Genomic DNA, 17,391 nt, shown 5'->3' on the forward strand with positions numbered 1-17,391 from the left:
TGCCTCCCACCTACAAGTACCAATCCCTTTATTCCAACACTGAAAACCTGTACCAGCTCTTCTCACAGGCCCCCTCCACCTGGTTCTGTTGTCCTCAAAGGGTTAGAAGAGACCTTAAAGCCCCAAGTGAGGCAGTTTATTTGGTAAGTCAGATTAAGGAGTCATAATCATGCCCCCCCCACAAAGGAAAAAAAGGCACGATCCCGTATCTCAGCAATCTGGTCTTTTTCTCCTTCAATTTATACAGCTATGTTTTAATCTCTGATTCTAATCTCCATAGCACTTGCATACCTCAAGGGTGATACAGTAAAAATAGAGCAGTCTCCTTTTCTTGACAGAAAATTCTCCCCATGCTATTTGAACCTCTGTTCTCATGCTGAAATGAAATCATCCAAAGATAGGGCTACTCAGCCCAGCAAGGGATGTACATTGAGATCTCATTTAGGAAAAAGCAGCAGACTGTACTCTGCTCATTCTTAGCAAGGCCATTCATGATGAATGAAGAGCAGAGGTTTTTAGGGTACACAGGGAGCAGGGAAGTCAAGGACACCAGGAGGGATCAGTATGGCACAGGGAGGCCTCATCTACCTGGGACCCACCAGTGAGATTTTATTGAAATGCATATGTTATGGGTAATAAGTGACCTCCTTGTGACCCAGGTGGGGCCTCTTCCCCTGAGGTGAGTCAGGCCAGGGACCCCAATCGGGCAGAGAGTCTCCCAAGTGGTAAGAGGGAGCCAAGTGAGAGAAGGCCTCCCATGCCGAGGCATAGCAGACGGTGTGAGGCGAGTCTGGGGAACCCAAAGGATTATGGAGTCTGTTGCCCGTCTGATACGGTCTGGTTCTCCTCAGCTCTGGATGTCTCTTCATCGGCTTCCTCCTCTGAAGACAGATTCCTCTTTTCTGCAATTAATCTTTTAACTCCCACCATCCACTGACTGACTTCAGTCACGTGGTCAACCATGAGCGAGCGGTGAATGTCATCTGCTGCGTCCCACTGGTGGCTTGAAAGCTCTGAGGAGAGAGAGACTGAGAAAGCAGTCGGGGCAAAAGACATAGCTCCCACTCTTCCCCTCCCAACCAGTCAAAAATCTCAGCACCTACTCCAGCTCAGCCAGCCATGCCAGGATGAGGGACTTAGTTCTAACGAGGGACCCACCCATACCTAGCACCAGCAGAGCCATCCTGTTCTTTACAGGCGTTGACAGCTTCCCTCCAGCCCACTGTTCCTGCAGCAGAGCCAGGCGTCGGCTGATGTCATCACATACTTGCTTCTGAGAGATAGAAAGTCCGTCCGAGTCAGTGCTATCAGCTCAGCCAGGGCAGGGGAACCGTTCTCTCTGGCCCGGGAACTTGACACTTAATCTTAAAAGTTCTAGTTCTTTACCCAAAGGTTAGAGGCCCCACTGAGAATCTGATGAAACCTATGGAATTTCTTCCTAAGAAAAATGCCTGTAAGGCTAGAAATTTTAAATTTCCAGAGTTTCTCAGACCCCCAGAAACTCATTCTATAGTGCTACTTAGCCTCAGTTCCCTTGCCTCCAGAGAACTTAACAGTAAAAGGGGGTTCCCCCCTCTCTCCTTGAGCACATCAGCAGGGTCTGCTCTAAATGGCCTAGAGGTATGGAAATCAGGCTTGTCACCATCACTAATGGGAGTTGAATTAAGCTTCTTCTACTGACTGGGTCTGCAGAAATCCCTTGAACCCTCCTGAAATCCTGTGTCATTTTTCTGGGAAGTCCTTAGCAGATTCCAAAGTGGCCTGTAAGTCAGGGTTGAGCACCACTGCCCATAGGGTCAGAGGATCTACTTTGGGAGCCATACTTGCATCTGGCTGTCGATAAGAACCCTTCCCATCACCCCACTGATGTGCCAGGGCTTGCCTTTGTATGGCCACGGCAGTCCTCCAATGCCTGTTCCAAAGGTTTCAGCACGTCTTCCAGCAGAGCCTCACATTCAATGACTGGTGACTCAGTGGGCTCCACACTGGAGGCAGGATAGCTCCCCACAGGTGGGGGCCCAGAAGCCTTACTTGAAGGAGGTGGAGGCCCCACTGGGGGGGCCCCAGGAGAAGTCTCTGAGCTGGGGACTGAAAAGGTAAAGTAGGATCAAGCAAGCATGGCTGAAATAGGCACGAAGCTCAACTCTTTAACTTCATGCATTCTAAGGAGGGCTACTCTGTGAGACATTCATTCAAAAATGGATATTCATGAAGTCCCTACTATGTGCCAGACAATGTGCAAGGCACCAGAGATAGAATAGTAAACCAGACAGATCAGGTTCCTGACCTCAGAGAGCTTAAATTCGGGGGTGGGGGCACAAGAAAATTACCAATTATGTTGCATGCTACAAAGATGAAGTGATAAAGGAATAAAGGGACCTACCTAGACTGCTCGAGGCCTTCTGAGGTGACATCTGAGTTTATCCCAGCCCACTCACTAGGTGACGTCTGGCAAGTTACTTTTAACCTCTGAGCATGGGTTCCTCTTGTGTAAAATGGGGATATTATAGTAATGAGCACTTATTTTACAGGGTTGCAATGCTTAAGAATATAGGTGCAGCTGCTTGGTTAGAGTGTAGCAAAAAGTGCTCACAAAGTTAAGACCTGATCAGTGAAGGGCAGTGCCCAAGAGCCAGGAAAAGTCAAGATGTTTGTTCCATATGCTCTCTGAAAAACTGATGAGAATCGGTCAAGAATGGAGGCAGGGACACCAGCTGTGGGGTTAATGGAATAGCCCGGGAAAGAGGGTGCTGGTGGACTTGAGTGAAAGACTAGCTGAGGGGAAAATGAAGTGGTCAGATTTAGGAGGAGGTAGCAACAGGACTTGGTGGATTGAGGGTGAGGGAGAGGAGTCAAAGATGACTCTTGGTTTCTGACTTTGGTAATAGGATGGTGGAACCACTACAGGAAAAGAAGACTGGGGGCAAAAAGTCAAGAATTTACTCTTAGGCATCAACATGGATAATTAATTCATCTAATAATTTGGCCTTTTGGTGTCTTGACCTCCTCACCTCCAGTGATCATTTTCTACCCTTTTTTTCAGCCTCTCATTCCCCTCTGCCATGTTCTTAATAACACTGTACCACCTCCAAAACCACTCCTACTCTTCCAGCTAGCTACTCAGATTTCACCATGCATTAAAATCACTCCCTTATTATAAACACCTCACTTACCCCTCCCATTGTCCCACTTTCCTGGTAAACCCAGCTTGCCTGCACTTGTTGGGGAGAAAAACAACCATGCTGAGGAGTAAATTCATGGCTACAGATTTTAAAAGGCATCCAATGCTGCCTGGAAATCCTACACTTTGCCTTGTTTTTCTACTCTTCAGAACTATTTTCACAACTTATTTTCTCTAAACTTCCTACTTTCTTTTCCTTTCCCTGCCATCTCTACTTCTAACCCTGCCTCATATTTCACTGAGAAAGTAGAAGTCATTAAACAGAAAGTCTTATCTTCTCACTACCAGTTATATTAACCCACCCGCATCAGTGGCCACTTTCCTCCTCCTCTAACAGATGAAAGGTTCCTGCTATCAGAGGCCATCTCTCCAGCTGAACTCTGCACCCCAGCCTCTTGCCTTCTCTAGGCTTCCGTCCTGCAATTATCCCTTTTCTCCTGCCATCAGTTGTCCCACTACTGAGCCATCCTGTCTGCAACAGACTCGCTCCAGTGGATACTATCTTAAAAGCAAAAGCCCTCCCTTTCTTAGCATTCCTCCTTCAGGTAACCCCGCGCCCCCATTTCTTATCTGCTTCACAGCAGAATTTCTTGAATGAGCTGTCTATGTATAGTTACTTCTCTCCCTCTTTTCACATTCTCTCCTCGGCCCAGTCCAGCTGGGTTTTTGCGCTTATCACTCCATAGACTGCTTTTTAGGGTCATCAGTCATCGCTATGTGTGTCAAAACTTTTCTCTTACTTGACCTCCTAGCAGCATTCATTATGGTTGAGTCAAGATTTGATTCTCTCCCAGAGTCAATTTTACTTTTGTTCTTACATCTTTGGCTATTTTCCAGTCTCCTTTGCTAATTCCTTCTCGACTCAGCCTTAGGGCTCTGTCCTGGATCCTCTTTGGGCCTCTATCCACATCCTTAAGGAGACTTAAGTAACCTTCGTCATGTCCCTGACATCGAGTACCATCCATATGATGGTGATTCGTTTCTGTAATTATGGCCTACATCACTCCCCAAAATAGCAGCCCAAATTTAACATGGCCAAGACAGAAAGCTTGCCTTCCCTCTCTCCCTAAAACCAGTATTCTCCAGGCTTCCCATATCAATGAACAATACCAGCCAGTTCCTCAAGCAAAAATTCAAGTTACATTGATTCTTCTTAACCTCACCTCCTATATATACTCATTCCTGACTTTCTCCATAATATATTCCATATTCATCAATTCCTACCACCTCCAGTATTCCCATTCGTGTCCAGATCATCATTAAATCTTGCCTATGTTACCATAAAAGCCTCTTAATTTGACTTTCCACAAATTCCCTAAAATCTTCCATGTTTTGTTTTTTAACGTAAATCAGTCATTATTTCTCAATCTGGGAAGATTTTGCCTCCAGGAAAAATGCATGAAGACACCTTTAGCTATCCCAACTAGAGGGGTGCTACTGGCATCTAGTGGGTAGAGGTCAGGGATGCTGCAAACATTCTACAGTGTACAGGACAGTCCCTCATGACAATTATCTGGTCCAAAATAATTATCTGGTCAATAGTGCCAAGGTTAAGAAACTAGCTTATATCATTCCATTGCAGTGTTACAGTGTGGAAAATAAAGGGGTGCTAAGAGAGCTGAATCAGCCTCTTTCTCAGGGCCACAGCCCTACCTATTGGCATGGGAAATGCTCACAGAAAAAGGCAGCCCTCTAAACTTTTCAGTGGCTTCCAAATTTACATAGATTAAAACAAAACCCACTATGAACTGGGCACTACCTACTACTTATCTCTATCCCTAGCCCACTGTGCACTAGCTACGAGGTATTCCTTCATTCTCTGAATTTGCCAAACTTGTTCACAAGGCCTTTGTACTATTTCCAGTATCTGGGACACACTAACACCTAATCTCTGCGTAGATAGCTTTTAATCATCATTCAGATTCCAGCTTAAATGTCAGCCCCTCAGGCACCTAATTCAGTTTCCTGGTCACTCTCACATCACGTTTTATTTCTCTGCAGAGCCCGTATACTATTTCATTTGTCTGTCTCCAAAGCTAGAGTGTGGACTCCATGAAAGTTGAAACCTTTTTGTCTTCTTTAGTGCTGTCTAGTTCGCCCTTAAACACTGCCTGGCTCATAGTTGGTGCTCAGTAGATGATAACAAATGAATGAATGCATCAGTGAATGGATAACACATTAGGTCTGAGATGTTTATTATATAGCCAAGTGACGGTGTAGAACAAATGGATATGCCGCTATGGTATTATGGATAGAGATCCAGGTTGAAAATAAAATTTGAAAGTAATTTGAGACTAAAAACTATATTAAAACCATAGGTCTGGATGAGATCAATTTGGATAAATGCATAGAAATATTCTTTTGAAACCAAAGTACCACTTATTGACCTGGGCAGTAGAAGAGCTTCGAAAAGGGCCTGCCCTGAGGCCCTTTCTGGAACTCCAACCTCTTAGACTCCTCAGGGGCGCAAAAAGGGCCCCCAGGACAAGCTAATCCCTGGCACCACCCATTCTCCGCCGCTCTCTGCACTCAAGGCCCCCACGCACCTCTGGGGGCTCCATCCGGGGGTGCAGCGACCCTCTTGGTGAGCGGAGTGCGCTTGGGTCCCCCGGCCTGGGTCTGCAGCCCGTAGGAAAACTGCGGCGGGTCGTTCCAGCCGCGCTCCTTGTTGCCTGCGGAGGGGAGGGCATGTGTGAAGGGAGCCGCGGGGAGATGGAGGGTACTGACTCCGCCTCGCTACCGCCCCCCGCCCGGGCAGGGTGCAGGACCCAGCGCCCGCGGAGCGCTACCGCGCTCACCCGGCTTCACGTACAGCTCCGCCATCTCCGCTTCCGCACGGCCAGCGGGGCAGCGCGTCACTTCCGGAGCGGCCGCCAACCGTAGTTGCTCCGGGGCGCCCCGCCCTGGCTGGTTCCTTGGAGCCTTCCTGGTTGGACGGTTGTTCAAAAACGCCGAGAGCCGGTGCGGGGATCTCGCATCCACTCCCTAAGGGACTCGAAATCTCCAACTAAAATTGCACCGGTCCCTGATCACAAGGCAACAAACGGGGCTGTCTTCCAGGAGGCGGCGCTCTAGGAGCCCTAGTCCCCGGTGTCCAGTCTCTCCACTTGTTTCTCTCAGGAGCAACTTGAAACCAGCAGCAGCTCCTGCCCCACATAGGCCCCTCTGTGATCTAACCAGGGAGGCCTCTAGAACCTCACCTCTGACCACTGCCCTGCACATTTATACTGTCTAGGCTTCGTAACTGGTACAGAATTCCGTCAGTACTCAGATGTCAACTCTTCAGGAAGCCTAGTACTGCTTCAGGCCAGGTTATGTCTCTCATCTGAGCTCCCACACCGTCTTCGGATTTCCTAGTACTACATATATCTTGCATCTTGTTTATTTGACCTTGTTTCTCTCCCTTTCAGACAGAAAGTGAAAACCCTATTTTATTACATCCCCAGTGCCTAGCTTAGTGCCTGGCACAGAGAAAACCTTAGAAAATATATTTGTTGAATGAAGTCAGACTTCCATCAGGCAGCTACCACCAACAAGCACCGACACACTCGCTTCATACAGGTGGTTAATCCCCCAGCCCTGTCCCAGGCCCAATATACTCACACCCAGTGAGGTCACTGAGGGATTTTTATTTGTACTGATTTTGCTATAAAGTGTTGCTGAGGTAGAGCCAACTGTCCAGGGCTGGACAGGGGCAAGGAACACAGGAGGGACCCAGGGGAAAGACAGCCAGGGGCCTAGGTTGTGGTGCAGGGCCTCTCAGTCGCCCAAAGAAACAATAATTTGGGCAATAAATACAGAGTGTGCAAGGTCAGAGGGGCAGGCAGAGAAGGGGGTGGGGCGGCGAGAGGCTGCAGGCCCTGGAGAATGAAGGGGTACAGAGTTGGGCATGGACCCAAAACCTCTTTCCCCAGTCCTCCCAGATCAATTTAGGGCATATGGAGCAGAGAGGGTTTCAACCGGAAGGCATCAAGAAAAGAGAAGATGCCCCGCTTTCGAGGGGCTGTCCCTGCACCCCCAACCCCTCCTTTCAGCAAGGGGAGAGGCAGGGGACCTCCTGGGGAGTCCACAGAGCTGGTCCGCTTGAGCCGCAGACGGGCACGGGCCTGGGCACCCCATGCCTTGCCTCGAGCTGCAGAGGCCACAAGACACTTCTGGTACTGAACCTAGGGAGAAGGGGAATGTGAGGATCCAGCTCCTCTCTGCCCCTGGACGCCCTGAAAAGTTTCTGCAGGCCAAGGCTTCGGTTCATATGAGGCTTGTAGTCTGCCACATCGGAGCCTGTGCAGCATTCCCAGGTAGCTCAATAACAAAAACATAAAACTTGGCATTTACTAAGCATTAAGGAGGGCTGGACACTGTGCTAAATGCTTTGTATAATGTAACATAACTATCAGGTGTTATTATCCCCATTTTGCAAATGAGGAAATTGCGATTTAGAGAACACATGACTTACTCAAGGTCGCTTAGCCAGAAAATGGCAGAACCGGGATTCAAACCTAATTCTGACTGCAGAACTTGTGCTCTTAAACCACACCTACCACTATGTTGACTCTCCTCTATCTCTCATTGGAGTGCCTGGCCCCTGACAAAGTGGATTCCCTAGTCAAGGGAAGAGTCTATAACCCAAATCCCAGTCCCTATGTAACTACCCCAATTTTCTCTCATTTGAACTCAACAGGATTCTAAATGGTCTTCCTACTTATGTCTCCCAAATCGTTCACCGATACTTCCTGATCCACAAACCTGACCTCACTGTCCTGCTCAAAACCTTTCAAAGGCTCAAAGTGTCTCAGGATAAAATATACTCATCACCCTGACCAGTAAGTTCTTCCATGACCTGGTTTCTACCTTTTCTCACTCCCTCTCCCCTTGCATTCCAGAGCTTTTCAGATAACTCTAATCCACTAACATCTCTCTCGCCTTCACAGCTGAGGTTCCCTGTACTTGGCACACCTTCTGTACCTTCTGTCCTACTCCCTTCACCTCGCTAACTTCTCCTTAGACCTTCAACTCTCAGTTTACTATCACTTCTTTCAGGTAGCCTTCTTGAACCCCTGAAGCGGCCATCTCCATCATCCTGTGGTGTACCACTTCCTTCTGGTCTGTCCCTGCTCTTACCTAAGGCTGTGCCCTCATACCACTGAATTCCCAGGGTCACATCCAGTGCCTGGTACCCTGCAGAAACTCATATTTGTTGAATGAGTAAGCTGAAGAGTGCGAGGTCCAATACTCAAATGCCCACAGATATCAGGTAATAACCTAAATGAGACAAAAAGGAAAGACAATACCCACCCTACAGGGCACAGCCCTACATAATTCCAGCTGAATGTTGAAATGTATGCATGTGGATCTAGTGGCAGAGCTTCTGATATTTTAAGAGAAACAGGAATAACAATTATGTGAAATGTCATAGTCTTTAAATAGGCAACTCATTAAAGCTTATTGAAAACAGCATGAGGGCCAAAACAGTGAACCATAGTCAGCCCTGGGATCACTGGTTTGTGATTTCTGGAGAGGTTGCCAATCCTGAGCCCGTCACCAGTACAAAGCAAAATGCAGCGTAACCCCACCCACCATGCCCACCCAACTCACCATGCAAGCAGCCTGCACAGCTTCAGAGAGTCCCCCTGCGTGGGGCTGGCACCAGAAGGCCGCGCACTGGAAGCTCTGACGGCCCAGATCAGCAATGAGGCCAAAGGTGTGTGGGTCGCGGCCAACACCGATAAAGGTCACAAGGCGCACAGGGCACTGCCACAGTGGCTCCTCCTCTGCACCGGCCTCTGCCTGCCCACACCAGGCCTAGTCACCAGAGGGCCAGCCACTGGCTGGACCCACTGAGCTCTTCTAGCAGCAAGCAATGACCCCCAACATCCCTGCCCACCCCTCCGCAGCCCCCAACTTCACCACCTGGTACCTGAATGGGATGTGCAGTCATGAGAGAGTCAGACACACTGAGCATGGCAGGGACCCAGGCATCCCGGTCTCCCCGGGTGGTGAGGATACCAATGGCCTCGTTCAGCACATCCATGCCTACGGGGTACATTTGCACCGTGGTGTCTCCCAGACATAAAGAAGGAGGGATCTGCAGGGGGTGTCTAGACCCCTCTCACTGACTTGGGATTCAACGAGATGGGAAGAGAATATCCGGGGCTGGGCTTAGAATCCTGGGTTGGAAGGGTGGTACTTTCCAGGCTGTGTAGGACCATGGAAGCGCGCTGAGAAATAGTGGTAGACCCTACCTCACCTACCTTCCCCTTGCCTTAGGCAGCCTGCCACCCCCTCTAGCCCGCTCAGTCCTCACCCATGGCTTTGGTGACTGGCAGGGTCCCCATGTACAGTGCCTCGTACTTCTGAGCAGCCTGGCTCACCGCATCCAGCAGCTCCGCTGAAAATATACACCAAGCTGGGCTGGGCGCTCTCTCAATCACCCCTTCCCCCACCTTTCTGAGAGAGCTGGAGCTAGCAGAAGATAAAGGAAAGACCACAGATGTGCCTCCAATTTAGGGCCTAGAATCCCTGGGACCAGGACACATCAGAAGTCCCGTATCTGCAGGGAAGTACCAAATAACCAGGACTCCCTCATCTTTCACCAAAACAGCCTGTTGCTGCAATGCAGCACCTCCCTCCCCATACCTTGCCGTGGCAGGTCTTCAGGGGAGATGGGATCGAGGGAACAGCAAGGGGAATCACCACTGACCCTTACTCGCTCTGACAAGATCTGAAAAACAACGCAGCTAGCTTGAGGTGCACGGAGAGAGGAATGGAGGTAAGGGAGCCAATACCACCCTGCCGCAACCGCCTTGGCAACTTCAGACCCAGCTCCATCCCACATTCTCTACCCCATTCCTGGCTCTTACCTGGGCACAGAGCCCATGTAGGGCACTGGCAATGGCCTTGGCAGGGACGTCACAGCGAAACACATGGCACTTGAGCATACAGCTGTCTTTGTCACCCGCCACAAAAGCGAAGTCCCTGGCAGGTCAGAGATGGGGCTGGGGTAGAAGCTGGGTAGGGGCAGGGACATGTAGTGCTTGCAGGAGGCTAGAAAGTCATGCAAGGGATATGGCAGGGATGGACAGGGAGATCAGCGCTGGGGCTGAAGGCACCTGGCTGTAACTCACCTGTCACTGTTCCGGAAGCATGTGGGAGCACAGGAGAGAATCAGCCCAGACTCTCAGGCTCTCCCCCATTCGTCCCTGCTGAGCTGGGCCCACCCTCCCCAAGCAGGGCTGGACCAGGCAGGGGAGGCAGAGCTTGGGTCGATGTCAGAGGATCTGTGTTCGGGGGTTCAAGTACAGGGGATCAGCATCAGTGGGGAGCACAGCCTGCAGGGGGAGGAAGGAGCAACTTTCACTTGGGGGGATGTAAGGTCCTCACCGGCCCTTGGAGCTGCCCACACCCCATACACGGATGTGCACCAGAGGATGGCAGTGGATCAGGCTGTGGTCCAGGGGATTCACCAGACTCATGGCATCCTTCTTCAGGATCATCAGCATGTTTTGGCCCTGCCAAGGACAGAGGGCAGCCCGGAGCTCAGATAAAGGTGGTCGCCATGGCATATAGGCAATTCAGGGACAACGACCTCTGCTTTCAACTTGGGCTGAACCCCTTGAAGAGCTGGCCAGCTCACCTCGCCCCAGGCACCATCTGGGGGTTGGCTCCGGCTGCGGGTCTGGGCCAGCTGCTGGATGCAGTTATTTACTGCAATACTGCTCTTCCCTGGTACCAGGTCCTCTTCGGGTACCTCTACCCAGCCCAGAGAGCGGACTGCAAAGCACTGACGGGTTGGGAGAAAGGACAGGAGGGCCCTGAGTGAGCAGAAGTGCAGTAGTGTGGAAGATACCACAGGCTCCACACATATAAACCCTCTGATGCCCCCTCCCTTCACCCTTGATCATCTCTGCTCAGCCCAATCCCACCCCTGACCTTCCCCTTGGTCCCTCCCCAATGCCGAGTGAGAGTGAGAGGGTGGAGACGCTCCACTACCTTAGCCCCTGGCTCCATGCTCTGGATGTAGGATTCCTCACCATACCAGGACAAAGAGTTACTGGAACAGAGCAGAGCTGGTAAGGGGATCACACTTCCTACAGAAGGGACATTGGTGAGGCCCAGACTATTTAATGGGCACAAGATGTGGGATAAGACCCAGAATATAGTGTCCCAAATATAAAACCAGAGTAGGACAGGGCCCAGGACATATTAAATAAATGTAACATAAAGAGTGTGACTTCGAATTTGAGGACACAGGACATATAATAAAAGTTGCAAACATGGAGCAGGATCGAAAATGTGAACCACAGCCCCAAATCAGGATGAGACCCTAGAACACAGGATGGGAACCTCCATGGACAGAGCCCAGGACAGTGGCCAAGGTCTAGAACATGATGTCAGGACCCAGAATATGGAAAAGAACATGTGGCAAAAGACAGAGTTTGGAACTCAAAATGCTGAGAGTCAAGCACATGGGACAGAGCCAAGAACAAAGGACAGCGTCTAGAACCTGGGCTGGAAAGCAGACTGTAGGTCCAGCTGCATCTTTGAGTGCCAAGCCTTTCATTTTTCTTAGCCTATCCCTGTTACCTCTGATCCAGTGAGCTCTCCAGGCTGGAGAAGGATCTCCCCTTGGGGGGCCGAAGTCCCCAAATCCCTTCTGTCCTCTGTAGAGAGGGGACTAGGTCAGTGTAGCAGCAGGCTTAGGTCCATACATGGCCTCAGGCCCCATCCTCACACTCCACCTACCGTGCCTGGGTCCTCTGCATCTCCTGGCTCCCAGGTGGGGCGCTGCCACTGGGTGCTACCGCTAGGTACGTGCCAATAATAAGTACCTGCAGCATCGTGGATCTTCCTCCAGCCAGGGGGCAGGCCTGGCTCCCCTTCCAGACTCTGGTCCCCCCACAAGTCATCTACAGGAACATGGAATGTGAAGGGGGAACACGGGATTGGAGAGGAAAGGCATATTCGTAGGTTCAGAATAACACCTAATCAACCCTTATGCTGGAGGTCCAGGCTGACGGTCCAGGCTCCCAATCTTGGATATTGCAGCGCAAATATAAGGGTTTATTTGTGTCCTGATTCTCACCTAGAGACGTCCCCTTCCCTGTCTTTGAGCCTCGGGGTAGCCTTTCGCGCTCCCTCATCCCCTTTCAGCTCCCAGTCCTCCCACCGGGCCCCTCCGTGCACACCATCGCAGTTGACCAGAATGATGGCCAGCATGTAATCCTTGCCCAGCATAGCCCCAGCCGCGTCGCCGCCGGTCTCCACTCTCAGTCCGGCTCGACCTCCGAAGCTGGTGCGCCTACAAGCCCTGCCTCTCTGCGCCGGAGTCAGCCGCGCCAGCAGGCGCCGCACAAATACGAGGCGGGGCAGCGGCCGGGTCCCGGGGTTGGAAAAGGACCGGCCTGAGCAGCACCGCCCTCCCAGGGATGGCGCGTGCAAACAGGCGTCCGAATCTCTGAATGGTGAGCGATTCCGTGCGTGGGCCGGGGGGAGGAGCACCGTGGGCAGCAAACCGCTGACACCACCGCGCAAGTATGAGCTCATCAAGCGGCGGGTGACCGGCGAGGCGAACATGGGCCGCGCGCAGGCGCGCACGAATGAGATCATCACGCCCAGGTCGTGTGCGCGCGCGCGCACGCAGCCTGGGACGCGACGGGAGGGGTCACGTGGGAATATCTGCGGACAGGAGACCGCCCGGGCTCCACCTCCACTACAGCGCCTCCACCCTTTCCAAGACTGCTCCGGAAGTGCCTCCGCCTGTAGTAATGCTGGCCTTCGGACTTGGCGTGACGGAGGCGAGGCTGCGCCTGCGCAACAAGTTCGGCGGGGAAGATGGCGGATGACAAGGTGAGTGACCGTGGGGGTGAACTGCAGTTGGGGTGGTGTTCACACCTTTTTAGTCCTGAGGAGACACGACACTGGAGAGGCTCATGGGTGGGGATGCCCTTTGTTTCCCCTGGGGGCGAAATATTGCGCCTGTCAACTGGATGCTACCGCTGGGTACGTGCCAATAGTAAGTACCTCCACAGTGAGGAATAGAGTGGTGGAGCGCTAGGCAGGCGAAGCCGGGGATTCCCCCAGGTTTGCCCTTCCGGGGACCAACACGATCCCTAGTTCCTCCCACACAGCCAAACCCTTTCACTCTGACACACTCCTCACTCTGCTCTATTCCGTAGCCCCCGAAATTTCCCCTCCCGGAGACACGTTTCCAATCCACAGACACACCCTCCTTCAAACACTTCCTTGCGCACACACTGAATTTCATACTTAGGCGATGAAAATCACTCAGTTCACTTACCCACACTCCTAGACAGCTATTCCCCATACCCTCGGCTCCCCGCGCATGCATACAGTCGTACATTCAGTTTGGGGTGGCCTTGGAGGAGAAGGGCAAGAAGCCGAGGCAGAAACCAGATTTATTCCCCGACAAATTATCCAGGGAACTGCCTCAGGCCATTACTCACCATTGGTCTGGAAGTTCAGCACCACTCACACATTTACTAAGTACTTGCCAGTCCCTGTATTAAGCCTTGGGGTTCGGTAGACAAGACAGACTGGTCACTTCCGGGTAGCTTATAGTCAAGTGCTTTCCTGATAGATCTTATTGAAGGTCTCCTAGCTGTTTCTCCTGCTTTCCCTGCATACTGCTTACTATATAAAATTCCCGTAAAGGTTGTTGTAAGTTACTGATGCACATCCCATCTGTCACGCCCTCCATGACCCCCACGTGAATTCTGTCCTTTTCAATGCCTTTCTTCCTTTACCACTGTCATCTCAGGAAGAGATTTCTCAGGCTCACCCCATCCCCAACCCCCAGCCTCTGATAGACTTAAGCAGGGGATGGGGTGGGGTCAGTCTGTTGAAGCTAGCCTCTCCCTTGCGGTAGGATTCTCTGCCCAAGCTTAAGGACCTGGCGTTTCTCAAGAACCAGCTGGAGCGTCTGCAACAACGTGTAGAAGACGAAGTCAACAGTGGTATGGGCCAGGTAAAGTTGCGCCTGCCCCCCACCCCACTTAGGCTTCATAGCCCAGTATGCTTCTGAATGGGTGGTAGAGATTTATTTCGCAAATGGTTATTGAGTGTCTGTTCTCTGACCTCAAGGAAAGTTTCCCTGACAAAAGGGCACTTGAACTGGGATCTTAGAAGTTAACTTAGGTGAAGAAGGGGGGAGGGAACAGCCAGGCAGATGGAACAACATATGCAAAGCCCTTGTGGTAGGAAGTAGCATGATGAAGAAGGGGGTGGAAGGAGTTCCGTTTCATTGCGGTAGTGGGAGAGCATGCTAGGTAATAAAGCTGGAGAAGCAGGCACAGGGGTCAGTTTCCCCGGGGACATCTCTGTGGCCTTGTGGAGGTTTCTGTGTTTGGAGCTCTCTAACCGCAGGATTCTGAGATTGTGTGATTAGGACTCCTAGGTTCCTTTTCTGCCTCCAAAACCTTGCGAAAATCTTTGGAGAGACTACCGCAACTCTCCACAATAAGCAGGAGCAGGTGATGGGATGCTCTAAGCCCAGCTTGAGTAGCTCCTGGTTAGAGAAGGGGAGAGCCTGCTGAGTTTGCTCCTGAATCTTCCTCTACAGGATGGCTCGTTCATGTCCTCCCCATTCCTCAAGGGCTTCCTGGCTGGTTATGTGGTGGCCAAACTGAGGGCATCAGCAGTATTGGGCTTTGCTGTGGGCACCTGCACTGGCATCTACGCAGCTCAGGCATATGCTGTGCCCAATGTGGAGAAGACATTGAGGGACTATCTACGGTCACTGCGCAAGGGACCAGACTAGCCCTGCCATGGGGGAGGCAGGATGAGCGGCTGGAGCCTGGAGGTGGAGGCCTTTCAACTACAGACACCATATCTGGCTTCCCCAGCTGTCACCCATTTGTTGTCTCCAATTTTCCTGCCACCTTCATCTTTGCTTCCCTTCCTGGAGAGGGTGGACAGTGGCTCATCAGCCAGCACCCTGGACTCTTCCCTCCCTCACCCCATGGGACTGGCCCCAAGACTGTGGCTCCTCAGGCCACCAGCCCCTTTCCAGCCCTGACTGTGGAGTTTACAGCTGACTGTGATCCTCCGTGTTCTTTCTGATGACGTGCCACGGCTCCTCCCTCCCGGGAGCCGGCTCCATAACTTGAGTTTCCTCAAAAGTGGCACAATCCTTGCCGCCCCTTGCTAGCTACACAGGCCGCCCTGGGTGTGGCGTGGGCATGAGTGTAGAGGACGGGGGTGCTCCAGGCCTGGGCCGTCCCAGGCAGGCCCGCTGGACCCTGATGCTCCTCCTGTCCACAGCCATGTATGGTGCCCATGCTCCGTTGTTGGCACTGTGCCATGTAGATGGTCAAGTGCCCTTCCGACCCTCCTCGGCTGTGCTGCTGACTGAGCTGACCAAGCTGCTGTTGTGCACCTTCTCCCTCCTGGTGGGCTGGCAAGCATGGCCCCAGGGGACCCCATCCTGGCGACAGGCTGCTCCCTTCGCATTGTCAGCCCTGCTCTATGGCGCTAACAACAACTTGGTGATCTATATTCAACGGTACATGGACCCCAGCACCTACCAGGTGCTGAGCAATCTCAAGATCGGAAGCACGGCCCTATTCTACTGCCTCTGCCTCCGGCACCGCCTCTCTGCACGCCAGGGCTTTGCACTGCTGCTGCTGATGGCAGCGGGGGCCTGCTATACAGCTGGTGGCCTCCAGGACCCTGGGAACACCCTTCCTGGGCCCACTCAAGCAGCTGCAGCTGGCCCCATGCCCATGCATATCACTCCACTAGGACTGCTGCTCCTCGTCTTATACTGCCTCATCTCGGGCTTGTCATCCGTGTACACAGAGCTGCTCCTGAAGCGACAGCGGCTGCCCCTGGCACTTCAGAACCTCTTCCTCTACACTTTTGGTGTGCTCCTGAACTTAGGTCTGCATGCAAGTGGCGGCCCCGGGCCAGGCCTCCTGGAAGGTTTCTCAGGATGGGCAGCGCTCGTGGTGCTGAGCCAGGCACTGAATGGACTGCTCATGTCAGCTGTCATGAAGCACGGCAGCAGCATCACGCGCCTCTTTGTGGTGTCCTGCTCACTCGTGGTCAACGCCGTGCTCTCAGCAGCCCTGCTGCGGCTACAGCTCACAGCTGCCTTCTTCCTGGCCACGCTGCTCATTGGCCTGGCTGTGCGCCTGTACTATGGCAGCCGCTAGCCCCTGACCACCTCCACCCTGACTCCTGACCCTGTAGATTGGGTACCACCATCGGAGCCATCGCCCAGCCCCACCCCACCCCGCTTCAACAACCCTGTAACAAGTGCCTTGTGAGAAAAGCTGGGGAAGTGAGAGCAGCCAGGTTAGTCTCTGGAGGTGAGTGGATAAAGGCGTACTCCTGGGAGATGTGTAGAATGAGTTTGGTTAAGGAAACTCTTAACCACGCCCCCAAGTTCTTCCAGACTAAGTAATGGGGAGAGCATCAGTCCCTAAGCCTGAGAAATGACCCCATCCCTATGGAAGAGGTTCCCTGCCTCACTCTGCATGAATGCAGTTGCTTAAAATGGGGTGTGGGCAACAGTTGGTTTTCCTTGCATACAGTGGTCACCCCAGCAGACCCACTGCCTGCAAGCCTGGTGTTGTCTGCCTCAGCCCAGCCATGGTGCATGACTCCCCCATAAAGGATACTCCCCACCCCCTACAGAAAAGTCCAATTGCCACAGCTTGCACACCCATCACCCCAACCATTCTCTGCCAAGCTTCCCTAGCTCCATCAGCTCCTGGAGACAGTGCCCGCTGCTCTCTCCACAGTGCTGCTCTCCACACCCAGCCTTCGTTCTGGAAATCCCAGAGGGGCTGGGGCTTGACTCATCTCAGGGAATGTTGCCCCTGGGCCCTGGCTTAAGCCTACACTCCTGACCTCTCTGCTCACCCAAAGGCCCTCTTGAATTCCACTGCCCCCTCTACAGCTCCTAGGAGGTACCATCCTTCCCACTCTGGGTCCTGCCCCACCTAGCAGTGACCCAGCTCCCAACAGCCACGAAAGCTCTACACAGAGTGACCTGGGACCAGGCACAGAGAAACTTGCATAACTCAATCGGTGTCTCTAACTGCATAAGCAATAAGGTCTTAATAAAGCATTCTGGGGTGTAGGTGGTTCCTACAATCAGCTATGATTGTCCTGTGTCTTCTGTGTTGCATAGCTCCTTTCAAACAATTTTGTTTCCCCTGGTGCCCTGAGTATCTTAATCCTGGGAC

At 52.2% G+C, this 17,391-nt stretch overlaps 4 protein-coding genes across 8 annotated transcripts; 2 read left to right on the forward strand and 2 right to left on the reverse strand.

Annotated features, from left to right (window-relative positions):
* Nucleotides 1–559: 559 nt before the first annotated feature.
* On the reverse strand, nt 560–6,101 carry SRA1 (steroid receptor RNA activator 1). Of its 2 annotated transcripts, none has more exons than XM_019740207.2 (5): nt 5,980–6,101; nt 5,728–5,853; nt 1,883–2,088; nt 1,165–1,273; nt 560–1,013 (listed from the first exon to the last, which is right to left on the reverse strand). In XM_019740207.2, the coding sequence occupies exons 1-5, from the start codon at nt 6,002–6,004 to the stop codon at nt 808–810; spliced, it is 672 nt and encodes a 223-aa protein (XP_019595766.2). In that variant the 5' UTR covers nt 6,005–6,101; the 3' UTR covers nt 560–807. The 2 variants fall into 2 exon arrangements, with proteins under 2 accessions (XP_019595766.2, XP_074169754.1); XM_074313653.1 differs by having other exon boundaries at nt 560–1,028.
* On the reverse strand, nt 6,070–12,781 carry APBB3 (amyloid beta precursor protein binding family B member 3). 4 transcript variants are annotated; one of them, XM_019740242.2, is made up of 13 exons: nt 12,367–12,779; nt 11,924–12,087; nt 11,765–11,841; nt 11,171–11,231; nt 10,815–10,961; nt 10,562–10,689; nt 10,306–10,311; nt 10,042–10,156; nt 9,818–9,902; nt 9,486–9,569; nt 9,099–9,214; nt 8,777–8,968; nt 6,791–7,347 (listed from the first exon to the last, which is right to left on the reverse strand). In XM_019740242.2, the coding sequence occupies exons 1-13, from the start codon at nt 12,752–12,754 to the stop codon at nt 7,111–7,113; spliced, it is 1,800 nt and encodes a 599-aa protein (XP_019595801.2). In that variant the 5' UTR covers nt 12,755–12,779; the 3' UTR covers nt 6,791–7,110. The 4 variants fall into 4 exon arrangements, with proteins under 4 accessions (XP_074169751.1, XP_019595801.2, XP_074169750.1 ...); XM_074313650.1 differs by lacking the exons at nt 6,791–7,347; nt 10,306–10,311 and adding an exon at nt 6,070–6,206 and having other exon boundaries at nt 12,367–12,781; XM_074313649.1 differs by lacking the exon at nt 10,306–10,311.
* An 81-nt stretch (nt 12,782–12,862) lies between these two features.
* LOC141567274 (SLC35A4 upstream open reading frame protein) lies at nt 12,863–17,304 on the forward strand. Its single transcript, XM_074313654.1, has 3 exons — nt 12,863–13,027; nt 14,067–14,165; nt 14,760–17,304. The coding sequence occupies exons 1-3, from the start codon at nt 13,013–13,015 to the stop codon at nt 14,955–14,957; spliced, it is 312 nt and encodes a 103-aa protein (XP_074169755.1). The 5' UTR covers nt 12,863–13,012; the 3' UTR covers nt 14,958–17,304.
* SLC35A4 (solute carrier family 35 member A4) lies at nt 15,379–17,304 on the forward strand. The gene has a single exon (XM_019740251.2). It carries the CDS (start codon nt 15,379–15,381, stop codon nt 16,351–16,353), a length of 975 nt encoding a protein of 324 aa, XP_019595810.1. The 3' UTR covers nt 16,354–17,304.
* Nucleotides 17,305–17,391: the final 87 nt, after the last annotated feature.

The sequence above is a fragment of the Rhinolophus sinicus genome, linkage group LG10, assembly GCF_036562045.2.
Source record: "Rhinolophus sinicus isolate RSC01 linkage group LG10, ASM3656204v1, whole genome shotgun sequence".
NCBI lineage: Eukaryota > Metazoa > Chordata > Mammalia > Chiroptera > Rhinolophidae > Rhinolophus > Rhinolophus sinicus.